Below are 16,093 nucleotides of genomic sequence, written 5' to 3' on the forward strand. Positions count from 1 at the left end.
GAAAAAAGTGAACAAGTTTTTCTTGTTTTTCAAATTCCAAATATAACTTTAAGTTGTATTTGGAATTTTCATGATCAAATACTAATTTTTGAAAAAAATAAAAAAAATAATCAGAAAAAAATGAATAATTCTTGTGGCCAAACGGATCCTAAAAATGCTTAAAGTTATTTGAAGGATCAAAATAAACCGCACTCGAGAATGCACAATTTTAACTAAAAACTCAGCTTTGTGAATTGAATCTTCAGTACGGAGTTAACCTGCCGACAGCCGGGTGGGACAATAATTTTAGCGCAAAGTTATAAGACAAGCTAAGGGTCAACCAACATCGGGATTTGAAAAGTTGGAGCCTTATATATAATTGTTTAATAATACATAGAAAAGATTAAGGAAAGGAAAAATGAGAAGCATCATCACTTTTCTCTTCTTTTTTCTTACAACAACAACAATTATTACAACAGGTCATGAGTCATCGAAATGCAAAGTATGGTTGGTTCAATCTATTCCCACTGACATGCCCAAACTTGCTCGTGTTCCTGGTGTTCTTTCCACTGGTAACTTCACTTACCCAAAATAAAAGGATGAGAAAAATCATGTCCCCATAATTAATTTATGGATTTTCCTTGTTTCTTAGTTAATTTTTTTTTTTTTTTTTGGTGACTAACTATTTCATTTATCACCAGTAAAGCAGTTAAAATAGCACCATAGTTAAGTCATACACAGTCAAGCTATTCAAATACGCACCACATTCAAGGACAAGTTAATTCTTGATAGTGACTAACTATTTCCTCTGTTCCCAAATTAAATGTCCAGATTTCTAAAATGGGAGCTTTTCACAAGATTATTACTAGATGTTTTGGATTTTAAATCTGATATTAGATGTTTATTGTTTAAAATTGAAACATACTGGAATGGTAATTTACTATATTAGCAGACTGTAGGTGATGCCAAATGAAAAGAGAGAAGGAAAATATGGCTGCTTGCTTAGAAGTAAAGTGCCTAGGCCTTAATATGTATTGGATAACTAGATATATGACTTCATATATTCATTTTTTGTCCGAGTGTGACAAAATGAGCACGTGTCTTTTGTTCAAATCTGCTACCAATGTCAAAGTTAATTCCCATTTCTGTGGTGCTGGAAAGTCTTAATCTTGAGTTTTCATGAATTTGTTGACCTTGGAGACCTCATAGTTTGTCTAGACCTTGTATACCGAGAGAATTTGTGTACCTAGGTCATTGCCTCAAAGCCTGAAATTAGAGCTCATAAAGTCAGATATAAGCTTGTTTATTGTGTTCCTTCTTGCTTTGTATTTTTTTTTTCCTGATTTCTTGTTGATGACTTTTTCAGCGGATGTTCTTCAATGGCTGGCTGGAAACTCTTCAAAGAGTTTGGACATAATTGCACAATATTGGCAATTAGTAGCACATCCCTCGGATCCTCGTTCAGGGGATTATGGATACTCAGAAGAGGAGTTGCAGAGATTTGGTGCTAACGAAGGGTTGAAAGTCTACAAGGCATTAGAAAATGCTGCAGATCGCAAACTTCCTATTAGGTAAATGTGTAGGTATAGCTAAAGCCTAAACAACAAGGTGAACTGCTATCGAATATCTGCTTCTTGCTGCAATATTTAAACACATACATTTGCATTACTTTCATAAACATGACAAAAGGGCTATATACTGCACCCATTTTGCGCCAAATCTGGCTCCCAAAAAAATGATGCAAAACAAAACGAAAGAACCAAAAAGAGGAGAAACACTCAGAAGATAACAAAAGTAATTTATTTTAATAACGAGAGGATGGCAAAAGCGTTCCCGTCACTTTCATCTAAGTAATCCATTACTAGACTTTGGTTAAACTGATGCCCATCTGTGGAGCAATTTAAATTCAATTGGTGCCTTAGAATATGTAACTTTCATGCTGAGTGAAGGTTAGGTACTTGGATGTAAAACACTATTATATACTTAACATTTTTTTGTGTACTACCTTTCCCTGAGTTACAACTTGCTGTAACTGCTGGATCCTAAAGATCCTGCTTCATAAACGGCTATCAGATATGTTTTTCCATTTTGGGCTTGGAAGCAGGTTATCTGAATCAATTTTGTATGTCTAATGAATGAATAAATGTTCTACTTCTGTCCAATCAGAGTAATTGTCTAGAATCTTTTAGTGTTTTCCTTTACAAGTCAAGTAGCCAACATTGGGTTGCAAGAGCATCTTCTTGACCTTTTACATATCCTCACAGTGATTAAAATATGGGTAATCAATAATCACTTTATCAGTTTCTAATTTGTAATATCAAAAATTGTAAAGGGCCCCCCAGGGCTTTGGTCTAGTGGTAAGACACAGCTTGTGATGTGTGGTTAGGTGCACGTCATGAGTTCTGCCCTGCTGCAAACAAAGCCTGGTTTTTAAGTAGAGAAGATTCGAGGAGAGGGGGCGGGGGGGTGTTTCCATTATCCACCGAGTTGTGAACCGTGTGCCAATTGGCCATCAGGATTTCTCGATTATAAAAAAATCAAAAGTTGTAAAGGGGAAAGCTGGATATGAAGCTTCAGCTGTAGATTTTTGCTAAAGAAGCTCTTATTTGGCTTTACATGAATGTCAAGGTTAAATTCTAGCTCCAGTACTCGCAGTTGAACCTAAAAATAGAAATATTTATGTTCTTTACCAATTTATATGCTGTAACATCTTTTGTGCATGCTTCAGACACCAAAGGAAAACATGAGGTGTTTGTTTGGCTTGTATGTGCATATGCTGATTTCTCCGGTTCCCTTGGAACTAATCATAGTTCAGACTTTTACAGCATTCCGGAGTTTATCCCGATTACACGGAAGAACCCTCCAACTTAGCATCAGGGAGACCAAATGTGAAGAATGTTACCTTGCTTCTAAGCGACTGGTGGGGATCAGGTGTAGTTCATGCTAAAGTTTGGATCTCAGACAGTAGAGATGTTTATATTGGGTCTGCAAACAATGATTGGAAATCACTTACTCAGGTATAACTTTGATCCAGATTAATAAGCATAATTTTCTCCAAGTGCTACCGACCTTTAAGCATATTTTCCAACAGCAAAGGGAAGAGCTTTTGCTTCTGGAACATTATATCTCCCCCCTCCTATGTTGAGAGCATATGCCATAATTGAATTCCGGTACATTGCATTCATGTTTGTTGTTTCCTGCTTCTTGGTTTATGGAACTAGCCGTTCTCCACCGTATTCAGGTAAAGGAAGTGGGGATATATCTCACTGGTTGCTCAGAAATAGCAAAAAAGATTGAAATCTACTATAACAACCTCTGGAAACTTGCGCACCTTGATGTTTCAGCTTACACAAGATCAGTTTGGGATCAGCAGTGGCAGATTAAACGCAAGGTTCCATGTTGGTCCCATTTTATAAATCATAAAGAAAGGTGCAGGTACGTATTAAATAAAGATGCAGACACTCTTTTAAGTAACTGGTTTTTCCCATCTTGCGGCAGCTTTATAAGCGTGGGGAATTTATATTCTCTTGCACAAATAATTGCATAAAGAAGTAACAAAGGGAAATTAAAAAACAGAAGTCATATACCTGTACAAAAGTCGACGCTGTTGGGTTTTAATACTTCTACAGGTTGAAATTTATGCCTTTACGCAATGGAAGTACAGACAGCCAACCAAATTCTGAAATTAGAACCCAAAGACAAACTAAGAGGTGTCTGCGAAAATTTCAATTGAGGAACTGCTAAATGCCTTGCTATAGTTTCTCCCCTACCTGTCTGCTGAAACCCCTCTTTCCTGATGTATTCTGAACAGAAATAGATTGCACTTGAAACATTGTGTATTCAAGTCTGCCAAATAAGCTCAGGATTGACATTGACGTGATCAAATTTCCTTACTAAGAAAATGAAGTGATAGAAAAACTTCTTGCTCCAAGCATTACTTTTATTTATAGGGTATTATGTTGTGTCTTGACAGATCACCACTTCCCAAATACATGGAAGTTGCTCACGTCCCTGGCTACCCTGTATTGTCAGACCCGTACATGTCTCACATTTCCATAGAGACACCTGGAGTCAATGATTCATTTTCCGATCCTCAACCCAGCTATCTCTCATTTGCTCCTCCTGAGGTATGTGGTCATTGCAACCTTTTACTAGCAACTAGTCTTCATTTTCATCAGTTCTCATATGACATTTATCTCTTGGGGGCTGCTTTTTATTTTTTCCTTTTCATATTTTTTTTCTTAATTACACTGTGGGAAGTCACTGAGTATATACATCCCGTCATGCTTATATAACCCGTTATTCATGCAGTGAACTCTGCCGAAATGAGTGATCCAAGTGAACGAGAAAATTACATTTTCTTGGAATTCCTGGAAATGTGGATACACTAATTTCATTAGACTGAAGCAGAAGTTAATACCATCCTTTTTCGTCTAGATATCATATAAACAGTTCTTATTTTGCACGCTTTCATAGCAGGACACTGTTAAATAAAATCTAACTTCTCCCACTTAATCTAGATATCCTCAACTACTAAATGTGCCTTAACTGCTGAAAAGAATTAACGATTACAATCATCTCCCTTTGTATACATCATACTTATGCAGTCCCTGGATTGCAGCTCTTGTTTGGTAAGTACCAAACAGATGAACAGGCTTGGGTGGACACAATTAAATCAGTAGCTAAAGGAGGGACAGTCAGAATCAACACCATGGATTGGCTTGGTCAGTCAGGATACGCAAAACAAACAGTTTATTGGCCATCACTTTCTTCAGCTATTTCAGAGGTAACTTGTGCTTCTATCTTTTGCATGTTATTCTTCGTTTTCCGGCCTATAGACATATACTTCCTCCGCTTCAGTTTATGCTACCCACTTTCCATTTTAGTCTGCTCCAAAAAGAATTACATACTTCTAAATTTGGAAAATATTAACCTTACACTTCCCATTTTACCCTCGGTGAGAAACTTTTATAACCACACAAATGGTATGGCATATTTCAGGCCACAAGTTTCAAAAGTTTTCTTAAACTCCGTGTTGATTCAAACTATGTTACATAAATTGGAACGGAGGATTATCTGGTTTGACTTCTGATTGAAGTTCTTGTATTGTTTCCATGGTCTACTGGACCGCATGTTTCCTCTGTAATTTTTAAATGGCTTAAGTGAAGCTTTAGAATTAGGTATTTCCTGATAGCTGATCAGTACGATGTACATTTTTTCCCTTGAAAGCTAAAAGCAATATTTACTGAGAAGTACAGCAGCTAGTTACTCCTCTAATGTCTGCTTTCTGAATTAAATAAAATGGAGTATCCTCTTTCTGTGAACTCTATGTTCTGCTCATCTGATGAAGCTCTGCTCATTTAGTTTAAAACTGAATGTGATGCCAAAACTATCCCGTTACCTACTTGAAATTTCTTATAATGATGTGTTTATTGGTAGAACAGAAAAAAAAATTGTTTTTAAGTACATGTGTAGTAAGACCTTGATGATCACTCCATCTATCAACCAACTCAAATCAGGAACCAGGATAACTGAAATTAGTTGCTGTGCTTGGGTTTCAACAACTTTGTGCAGAACCCCAAGGTGTGGAGGAGGACACTTAACAAATCATAGATTGCTAAGCTGAATAAAAAAAGTATTCTGCCAAAAGAGAAAAACTAAGTATATCCAATCAATTCTTAGCAAAAGATGGACCCTACTACTAGGCAAGAGGTTATATACGAACTTATTTAGGAGGGGATGGATAAACCAAGTATGCCTTTACTTCAAATCCAGTTCCTCGCATTTCTCTAGTTCCAGCTATGTCCTGAATTATTGCTGGGATGCCATTAGGCGGCAATCATTATAGCTATTTCAGTTCATACCACATGTTTCTTCTCTCTCTCTCTCTCTATATATATATATATATATATACACACATATACATATTGAAATTGGACGCCTTTCACCTAAGTTTGGATGAATAAAAGGAATACCTGGAAAGTTAAGATGATAGATGGTAATAAAGAAATCCTACAATCCAGGACCGCCTTACCTCTTAGAGCAATCATGAATTTCTCAAGTATAGTTGCTTCTTATTAACTTCTTATTTCCTTTTCGTACTGCACAAATCTGCTAGTTAGTTCATAATATCTCCTTTTCTGTTTCATTTTACAAAATATTTGTGGTGCAATATCAGGTCAAAGTATGCTGGTAAATATATTGCCAGGTTTGAAATCAAATATTATGATAAACCATGTAAAAGTTCATTATGTGATTGAGTCTAATGGCAATTTGCTCACATTTCTCAGTGACTGTTGCTTGCAATAGTATGTCTTTTTTATATGCTTTTGACTTCTGAGAATATGTAAGGATTCTTGTTAATGCTTAAGGAGTGTTTAATGAGTAAAAGAAGAGGGCATTTGCAAAAGACAAATTACTTCAAAATGAAGTCACTTAAAATGAATAGTTTAGGAGGGCAGATACGGATAAGAATACATAGAGAATCACTAAAATTGCAGCTTACTCAACTAGGTAGTGGTTATGTCCCTTGGTGGTCGGACATGGAAGAAACTGGGTATGAGCTGGAGAATAGCTAGTTTTCTTGCTTCCTATATGACTGTCAGTCAGATGGTTTCAATAGGAAAAAAACAGCTGGTAGCCCCCATTCAATCTACAAAGCTGGTAGAGGTTATTATATATATCACTATTTTATTCTTTTATGAAAGATTATACTCTTATTGAAGTTCCTAGGCCTTTGGTCTAGTGGTAAGAGTGCAACGTGTGATGTGTGGGTTAGAGGGGTTCGGACCCTGCAGCAGATAAACATTAAAAGCATGGTAAGTAGAGAAGGGTAGTGGGGCGAGCTCATTATCCACCGAGCTTCGAACCGTGCATCACTAGCCCTTAGGGATTCTAGGTTATTATATGAATGTGTGTATAGAGAGAGGGACCCTTACTGAATGCTGAAAGCCATGATGACCCCAAGTATAAGCAGAACCAATCCCCTGGTTTTTTTTTTTTGAAATGGTAACTAAACCAATCCCCTGGTTTATAATGTCGCTATATTTCAGGACAGCATTCGTTTGTCCTTGATTGGAGCAACCTTGAGATCCTTTCAAAGATTAAAGTTTACCCGCATCATGCGTCTGAAATTATTTATAAGTTAAATCTTCTAGTAATTCCTAAATGCAGGTTGTCTTCTCCAAGAGCGCAAAGGTTCAAATACTGGTCGCAAAGTGGGCTCATTTTATAAAAAACACAGATCAGTATCTAAAGTCCCTGCTTTACTCCAACACCCTATGCTCTTCTTCAAAGTACAACCACTGTTCTGGTAAAGTTGAGATCAAGTATTACGTTGTTCCAGGATACAATTCCACTGGACCTGCAGCACATAATGGTACTGCCACCGGTAACAAGTATCCTGGCTTTACACGGGTTAATCATGGTAAATATGCAGTTAGTGATGTGCGCGCACACATAAGCACCAGCAACCTGGTGTGGGACTACTTCTATACCACAGCAGGTGTTAGCTTTGGGACATATCAACCTGCCATTGTTTCACAACTTCAAGAAATCTTCGATGCTGACTGGACTTCGCCATATACTGTGCCAGTTGAACCATTGGAGGAAGGTCATGCTTGTTCAAGCTGATGAAAAAGAAAAAGAAAAAGAATCAGGTCCACAGTGCTTCTCTGAACCCAAAGGCATAAGAGAGTAATTGAAGGTCTTGAAGCTTTTACTTCTCTTTTTCTTTTGTTTTCTTGGTCAAAGTAATAGAATTCAGCTACTTTAGAGTTTAGGTCCTTGCTATTCCTTTCAGTGGACATTTCTTGCACAATACCTTTGACAATTTGTTCATCCAATAAATTTAATAAATTTGGTTATGTAATGCAGTACTCAACTTATCAAATTTGTCTGCCATAAAAAAATCAAATTTTAATCTTAAAATGCACACAAAATGAGATGTCAATTACAGATTTGCTCTCTCTGAATTGTTCAATTGAGGACATACGCACTGCCGTAAATTTTTCCTCTTGATTTTGTTAGATGAAATATGCAATCACATTTGTGTCCCTTGTGCATAAGGAAATGAAATAAAATTCTATGGGGGAACAAAAGATAGAAAGAAATTCGTCTAGAAAAGGAAAATTGATCATTCAACTTATCAATTTGTATCACGTGAAAAAAAAAAAAACAAATATGCATAGAGTTTGACATAATATAAACAACAGAGTTTTCCATTATTCCATGTTAAATTCAATATTTCCACCGAAGCTCTGTCCTTATTAAGTATTTTTATTTTCCATTTAATCATAGCTAGATGTAACTAACAAAGTTAAACTCCGGTTATAGGAGAATTACGTGAAAAGAACCATAAGTTGCTATAATTTCAAAATCAGGAGGCGTGCACCTCTATGGTTAGAATAATGTAGAGGACTTCCTGTAACTTTTTAAAATACTAATTAGACCTAATTTAAATAAAATTCTCTCAATTACAAATTCTGTTCCCGCAATTAAAACAGTCCCTTTCTTCAAACTTATTAGGTTCCTTCTCTGGAATTATCAAAACAAATATCTGCTCCAAAAAAAAAAAAAAAGGAAAGAAAGAAAAGAACATGCTTTATTCTGCTACTGACAATAACATTACACAAAATAGCGTTAGGTGCAACTTGGAGAAGTCAAAACTCAAAAGGCAAAATGATGCTATTTACAAAATGTAATCAAGAATAATGATTTTGATTCTACAGCAGATTTTGCCCAAAAGAAATTCCTCCCTTTGCCTTGCTCACAGACCAGGAGGTTTGAGAAATGGAGTCAAGCTGAATATGCTATCCAAATCCACAGGAACGTTGATAGCTCGAGTAACAATTTCTGGCATCTGCGCTTTTGCCTTCCATGTGTTGAACCATGGCCCTCCCCCAACTTCTAGACCTGCCATATTGCTTGTAACATCCAAAATAACCTACAAACATCAACAATATCAATGAACTAAAAGAAGGATTATCGCAAAAGAAGTATGAAATAGGCAGTACCATAAATTCCAGTATTAGTTTATACAATGCGTCGTGTAATATGGAGTTTTATACAGAGATCAAGTTTTCTTATCTCTAAAACCAAACGACCCCTAGAAAGTCCCTACATCTCCAGGTTCAAATTCCAAGTGTGACATTCTTGCACTACCTTGTCATATAAGTTCACACATCTCTACTTTAACTTCCAAAATTGATAAGTATGCCCCAAAAAACATGTACCTTTCCTTTACTCCCGTTACTCTTCCGTTCCCACAACTGCAGTCTTAGGTCACCGTAACAAGTGTCTCTACATGCAGGAGCGAGACCCAGCTCTTCTGTAGGAGCCCGCAATGTGGTACCAGGATCTTCGGTTGTTGCTTCCAGTTCTACCTGTTCAAGTTAAATATCCAAATTAGATATCTACTGAATCGACCAGAAACATGCCTAAATCAGCTTCCAAGCTAATCAACGAAATTCAGGTCTTTTGGGACTTGATTAGGGCATTAATTTTCATGTGGTAAAGGCAATCCAATATGCTAGCTTACCATATGTGTCTCACTCTCAGCAAATATATGCCATTTACCCCAGGGAGTAATTTCCCAACTCACTCTAGCATTCCATGGAACAAATTCATAGAAAATACCACCATAGTGAATTCCTATCTGCAAGATTTGTTAAGAATAAGGATTAGTAAAGATAGTGAAATAACATAGTAAAGCAAAACTAGCAAAGTAGACGTTTCGAGATAGAATATGAAATGCTATCTCTTTCGTCGTCTGAATGCATTACTCAAATCAAGTTTAGGATAACCGGTAACCAATGCAGAAAGAAGGGGGGAAAACTGCAAATTGTAGAAAATCAAGCTAGAGGTAAGTACCAAGGCAGCACTTTCAAAAGTCTCACTCAATCCTGGAAGTCGCCTTAATCCACCAGCAGTAGTCAAAGCAACATCTCCAATTGCACCTTCAAAGACACTGCACTGGACCTGTAATAAAAGAGATCGGGTGCAAATTTAGAGAAAGGAACATAACGACTCATTGTATTTGCACCACTAAAACGTGTCATATATGACCAGTTTGACGAACTACTGATTCTTTTCTTTTCTTACTTTCACCAACATATTAGTCTATTCAGCCCACCTACCATTCTTTTTCTTTTCCCTTCCAGAGTTTCTGAAGAACATAGGAGATCTAAGTCGCCACATTGGCTATTTGAATAACAAATACTCCCTCCGTTTTAATTTATGTGAACTCATTTGACTGGGCATAGAGTTTAAGATAGTAGAGAAGACTTTTAAACTTATGGTGTAAAATGAGTCATATATATTTTGTGTGGCTATAAATCATTGAATAAAGGTAAATTATTTCCAAATATAGAAAGAGGTCATTCTTTTTGGCACGGACTAACAAGGAAATGGGTTCACATAAATTGAAACGGAGGGAGTAGTTCATTAGTTCATCCATTTTTCAGCAGTTTACCTCTCAGAAATCTCATGGAGAGTATAGCCTGAACGGCAAATATCAGATCCCTAAACTAGTGATCCAAAAGAAAGAATATTAGACAAGAGGTACATAATGGTTGACAATCCTACGACAAAGTTGGAAAAAAACAAGAAGCTGCAATTAATTGGAAAAAAAAAATCTGCAAAGTGAGACGCCAAATAGGCAGGAAGTACCCAAAACCATTTTCTTGGGAAGGCACCACCCCAGTTCTTTTCGGAGTAAGAAGGGGCATTTTGAAACTCAAACCGCTGACCATCCCACTCTATCCAGCCTGGCAGAAGAAATTCGTGATTAGGTGCTCCCTTTTATTCCTTTTTATATTTATAAAAACACATAAAACATTCCACTCAACTTTTGTGCTGATAAACATTTGCATTTTAACTCTATTCCTAAAGAACATGAAATATAAATCTGGTTTTCTAAGGCATAGTCCAAAATACCAATCTTTTCTATTTTCTATACATTCCAAGTACTAATCCTATAGTTCTGTGACTCTCTTAGGGTCTCAAGCTGCCCCTAGATGCAAAACTTTAGATGCATTTCAAAAGAAAGCTATGTTGTTCGAACTCTCCAAAAAAACTGCAGTACCCGTGTCAGATCCTCCAAAAATGTACTCCCACCGTCTTAATTTATGTGATGTAGTTTGACTGGGCATGGAGTTTAAGAAATAAAGGAAGACTTTTGAATCTTGTGGTCTAAAACAAGCCAAAGATATTTGTGTGGTTATAAATCATCTCGTTAAGCGTAAAAGGTAAAGTTTAAATTTAAATTGTTGCGAGCTATTGCACAGGAGCTGCGTTTACCCTGTGCGCACCCAAAAGGTAGCGGCTGCGGGTTCCCATGTCATAAAAAAAAAAAAAAAAATTGTTGCCAACTAAGGAAATGTGTCATTCTTTTTTGGACTGACTAAAAAGGAAAGTGTGTCATATAAAGTGGGACAGAGGGAATACTATTTTTGAAGGATCCGAAACAGCCGTCTTCATTTTGCAGAGTCTGAGCAACATAGAAATAATTTGTTGTTGAACATGGATAGTTAACAATCATCCCTTGTATCGCAAACTACAAAGATATTACTATAACTAAGAAACACCTATTAGGCTTATCTATCACTGTAAATGGTCAAATGACCAATCTGATTACATTATTGCATATCCCCCAGGACCCCCACATGGTTGTCGAGACCACAATCCGGATCAGAAGATCATAAAGATCCAAGCATGGTATTAATCTTGTTGACATGGTAAAATTGAAAACTAGGGACTTAAAGGAGGGTGTAAAATGGCGTATATTATCATAAAAGTCCAAACTGGGCAAGAGATCTGACTGAAAAAACTCTGAATTTAGATTAATGTACAGCTTCCAACTCATACAACAAAGAACTCCATGAATGAAATGTGAGAAGAGAAAAAATGTTCGATAAGCCAAACCCTAACTGAAAAGCTGGGAAAAGAATCAGATATTACCTGTTGAAAGTCCAGCTGCCATGCATACTTGCCAATGTGGCTCAAATACAGGAAAAGCAGCAGGCCATCCTGCTGTGGACTTCTGCTTTGAGTTAACATCACCCCATCCATAAATGGGCCGTGTGCTATACTCCCAGCTAGCAGTTTTCACAATTCCAGTATAATCTGTCCTGTCAAGTCAAGTCATGTAATTTGATCAGCACCTACGTTACTCACATGATGACCGTATAGGAAAATAAATACAAATATAATTGCTTTCTTCCCAAACTTCGAGCATAAAGTTTCTTAGGCTCAATCTACCCTGATTACAAGGACCAAATATTATTCATGAACTGGCTGATAGCATCGAATGTGGGAGAAACCTAGGACCATATACTGTTCTTTAAAGGATAGGTAAGGAGATCCACAAGGTTTAGAAAACTCGACGATGCTTAAAAGGAGAAATTTGCTTGAAAAGAGAGACAATAGCAATTGTTCAGGCGAAACAACTCTAGCTAATAGCATGGTAGCGTACAATTAAATAGAGCTGCAAAACGTTCCCCAAACACTATGTACCAAGTCAATTATAGAACTCTCTCCAACAACATGCACCAAAAGAGAAGAACCACGAGGGATGGGGACAGGGATTATGCATTTTGTTACCGTTTCTTTCTGCTTCTACCTGGAGATGATGAAATCATGTAAGAGACTCACTTTCAAGTTTTACTTCAACAGACAGTCATAAGTTTTTTCACCTTTCGGGTCTTTTTCTCTAAACAGAGAACTGACTAAGACGCAGTTATAAGATACAATTATTGGTCCCTCGAACTCCAAAGGTGAGGTAAATTCCATTCTTATAGTTAACTAGTGATGACTATAATGAGAACTCAATTCTGGTCCTCACAGATGTACAGTAAGATCCTTACTTTGTGCAGCAGTATAGCTGTTATTATTAGTTTTTTTTTTTTTTTTAATAAGGACAGTATAGCTGTTATAGCCTTGATATGCTTGTGACTAAATGTTGAATACAAAATCCTAAGACTGTTAAATCCAGCACCATTTACTTTCCCACTTCTCGAGCGAGGGTAACTAAAAGGAGAAAGAGTATATCAAATTCTTTACATCATATAGATTTAAGTAGCCAAGGATGGGGTGCAGAAATACTTAATACTCAAAGAGCATCACAACAATTTAAAGCAAAAACTGCTGCTGAACGTAATTTCTGCTACACTCTGCTTCAAGAGAATATGCATTTTGAAAACAACACAAGAAGTTCTAAAAGAGATAAGCACCTCCCGTCATCGCGAATAGATCCTTGATGCCAAACTGGGGTAACTTGAAAGCCCTCGGAGACGCGGCGATTAAACTCCTAAGCCATTAGAAAGACAACTGGTCAATCTTAGCGCATACTGGGGATGTGATAGAATTAAGAAATACTTAATGTCCATATTTGTTCTTACAGGAAATGTCACCAGTGAATGAAAAACCAAATGATTATTCTGGATATTTCATGCTGAAGTTAACACTTTGTGCGTCATTGCGAGTTTGACGCACTGTTACTTGTTCGGATAGTTTATTGTACAAGTTACGCTTGAAAAGAGTACCTCAAGTTTTTATTCATTTAGTCATACAGAGAAAAAAAAAATTGCAGCTAGCCGAATTATTATAGTGAGACTACAAGAAGAGATTAGGTATGTAAGTCCAGTGTTTTGCTTCTTTTTTTTTTTCTTTTCACATCCAACATGGATCCGCATAACCTATTCTTCAAAGTATAAAGAAAACTCAATTCCTCGCTTTCACCACTTAGATGGCAATTAGTAACATTATACTTGGTCGTTCTGAAGGTTCCTAGATATTGAAGACTATTCTATAGCTAATTATCACAGCCATCTCTTTACGTTTTTTAAGGAGAAACCTATTGTCATAGTTAACTCAAGTTAAATAGAACTGCGGAGGGTAGCTTCAAGTAACTCCTACAAACACCTCTCCAATTATATAAAAGTACAACATCTTTAGTGTTTAGCTGAATAAATTACTCAATGGTTAGTCTAATCGTGTGATTCTTTAAGTAAACTCAGGAAGATGCAGTATCAATTTCCAAACTGTAATGTCCTGATTTCTTTTCCCAAAAAAAAAAAAAATCTTTGAAAATATATTACTTAAGAAAAAAAGACAAAGTTTAAGAGAGGACGGATGAAATGTAGATACCTGAGGAGGAACTTCCTTATTTGGAGGCTTAGCACTATTTTGGGCAATGAAGGTGTTTCCAAGCATCAGTTCATGCCTACCTGATCATGAGATATTGGTATGTGTTAGTGCAATGGGAAAATTTATAAAATGAACAGAATAACATGCTACACTGGGGGAAACAATACTAGTCTTATTTTTACAATATATGATCTTGGTTGATATAAAAAACTAACAGAAACAATGTATGCTATGTTGAAAGTAATCCTCTTCTTAGAAAGATTGACTAGAAGAGAGCCAGTGAGAGCATTCATGAGTAAATAAAGGCATTAGAGTTTGCATCACCATGGTATTAGCAACACTCGAGAGGCGGTCACAAAGAGAAAACTCCTAAAATGACTTATTTAAAATGACACTGCTCTCAATAACTTTAAAAGCAATTCAAAAAGGAAGACAAAACCTTGTTCTGCTAAAAAAGATGAAAGGTAAAAGACACAAATAGCTTTCATTTATAGAACGGCTACTAAGCATGAGAAGAGCTCGATCATCCACTTTAATAGAGGTGCTTTAATCCGAGTAACAAAGACAGACATTACTAGCTCAAAATAACAAGAATCATATAGAAAAAGTTAAAAACATACTTCCCCAAAAATTTGAAGACTCTTCACTATATTGACAAATATACTTGTCATCTGCACCAAGAATTTGAGCTCCCACACCCGTAAACCGAGGTCCATATTGCAGCTCCTCAAAACTGCTCAATTTCTTGGTAAATGAAGGACTCTCTACAGAATACATAAAGCAGAAACTCTGTCTGCATTCTGGAATTGATACCTTAAAGAACCAACCTTCAAAGAATTTTCGGGCACTTCCATCAAAATGGTACCTAAGGCATCAAAATAAAGTAAGTTATCACAAATGGATCCATCCAGCTTATATTGCATTTTAGATATCAAAAACACACCTGAACTATAACTTTTTCGCGAATTTCATACCCTAACTATCAGGTGTTCCCTTTTCCTACCTGAACTATCACCATCTATGTATTTTACTCACCGCTGATTAGGCCAACTATCAGGTGTTACCTTTTCCTACTTGAACTATTCAAGTAGGTGTGTCTTTAACACATATATGGTAATAGTTCGGGTAGGAAAAAGGAACAACTGATAGTTGGGGTGTGAAACTCGTAAAAAAGTGACAGTTCAGGTGCGTTTTTTACTGTTATTAAAAAAAGCAGCCCGGTACACCGAGCACCCACTATGTCCGAGGTCCCGCGAATGACGGGACCACAAGGGTTCTATTCTAAGCAGCCTTATCCTGCATCTCTGTGAGAGGCTTACCACGGCTCGAACCCCCGTGACCTCTAGTCACACGAAGCAACTTCTCTCTCACGTTTCAATTAAAATTAAACATACAAATTTGATGGGTGCTTAAAAAATCAAATCTTTTTTTAAAACATTAGTGTTATATTACAATTCCATTCGACTAAATCATGAAAAGGGGCATGGAGATTAATAGTTAACTAACCCGCTATGAGGAGTTCTAAGAGGACGATTAGAAGGGGTGGAAGAGTAAACTGGTTTAATACCCTCCTTATTTGTGTTTTCGACAGATGAATCTGCTGCTTTCACTACACATAATGCATTTCTTGATTTTTGACACTTGAACGAACTACTGAAATTCTTGAACTTGGAAACATAAAAAAGTTCCCCATTTGCAATTGAACTTGTCCTAGAAAACCCAAGATTTTGAGTAATGGTGGAAAAACTCTCCATAGTTGAGAGGTTTAATCAACCGGGTTAGTGGGGTTGGAGTTGTTATTTTAGAGTCCTGAGGTGCATTTTTCGCTAAATATAAGAGGTGAAGTGTCAGTTAGAAGTAATTATTTGCTGGTGTTTTATGAAGTGACTTGTCCATTTTAATTTCACTAAACCGAATCCTAACGTATAGTTTGCTACCAGCCACGCGAAATGTGAGAAACCTCTGCCCT

The 16,093-nt window shown here is 36.7% G+C and overlaps 2 protein-coding genes across 3 annotated transcripts; one reads left to right on the plus strand and one right to left on the minus strand.

Moving 5' to 3' along the window:
- Window positions 1-201: 201 nt before the first annotated feature.
- On the plus strand, window positions 202-7,849 carry LOC132635632 (uncharacterized). Of its 2 annotated transcripts, none has more exons than XM_060352087.1 (7): window positions 202-551; window positions 1,346-1,550; window positions 2,795-2,996; window positions 3,221-3,414; window positions 3,953-4,106; window positions 4,601-4,765; window positions 7,153-7,849. In XM_060352087.1, the coding sequence occupies exons 1-7, from the start codon at window positions 398-400 to the stop codon at window positions 7,609-7,611; spliced, it is 1,533 nt and encodes a 510-aa protein (XP_060208070.1). In that variant the 5' UTR covers window positions 202-397; the 3' UTR covers window positions 7,612-7,849. The 2 variants fall into 2 exon arrangements, with proteins under 2 accessions (XP_060208070.1, XP_060208071.1); XM_060352088.1 differs by lacking the exon at window positions 202-551 and adding an exon at window positions 808-987.
- A 714-nt stretch (window positions 7,850-8,563) lies between these two features.
- LOC132635633 (probable tocopherol cyclase, chloroplastic) lies at window positions 8,564-16,036 on the minus strand. The gene is made up of 10 exons (XM_060352089.1): window positions 15,631-16,036; window positions 14,745-14,989; window positions 14,125-14,204; window positions 13,209-13,285; window positions 11,938-12,107; window positions 10,648-10,745; window positions 9,850-9,957; window positions 9,518-9,634; window positions 9,213-9,362; window positions 8,564-8,923 (listed from the first exon to the last, which is right to left on the minus strand). The coding sequence occupies exons 1-10, from the start codon at window positions 15,876-15,878 to the stop codon at window positions 8,747-8,749; spliced, it is 1,470 nt and encodes a 489-aa protein (XP_060208072.1). The 5' UTR covers window positions 15,879-16,036; the 3' UTR covers window positions 8,564-8,746.
- Between the last annotated feature and the right edge of the window lie 57 nt (window positions 16,037-16,093).

Source organism: Lycium barbarum, chromosome 4 (assembly GCF_019175385.1).
Source record: "Lycium barbarum isolate Lr01 chromosome 4, ASM1917538v2, whole genome shotgun sequence".
Taxonomy (NCBI): Eukaryota; Viridiplantae; Streptophyta; class Magnoliopsida; order Solanales; family Solanaceae; genus Lycium; species Lycium barbarum.

Excerpts from the sequence above, each read along its gene's own strand:
- LOC132635632 (XM_060352087.1), top strand. The coding sequence starts at position 398 with ATGAGAAGCATCATCACTTTTCTCTTCTTTTTTCTTACAACAACAACA. Across the intron at positions 2,997-3,220 it reads ATTGGAAATCACTTACTCAG|GTAAAGGAAGTGGGGATATA; the intron begins GTATAACTTTGA and ends CACCGTATTCAG. Across the intron at positions 4,766-7,152 it reads TTTCTTCAGCTATTTCAGAG|GTTGTCTTCTCCAAGAGCGC; the intron begins GTAACTTGTGCT and ends TCCTAAATGCAG.
- LOC132635633 (XM_060352089.1), bottom strand. The coding sequence starts at position 15,878 with ATGGAGAGTTTTTCCACCATTACTCAAAATCTTGGGTTTTCTAGGACA. Across the intron at positions 13,286-14,124 it reads ATAAGGAAGTTCCTCCTCAG|GAGTTTAATCGCCGCGTCTC; the intron begins GTATCTACATTT and ends CTAATGGCTTAG. Across the intron at positions 12,108-13,208 it reads TCTATTCGCGATGACGGGAG|GACAGATTATACTGGAATTG; the intron begins GTGCTTATCTCT and ends TTGACTTGACAG.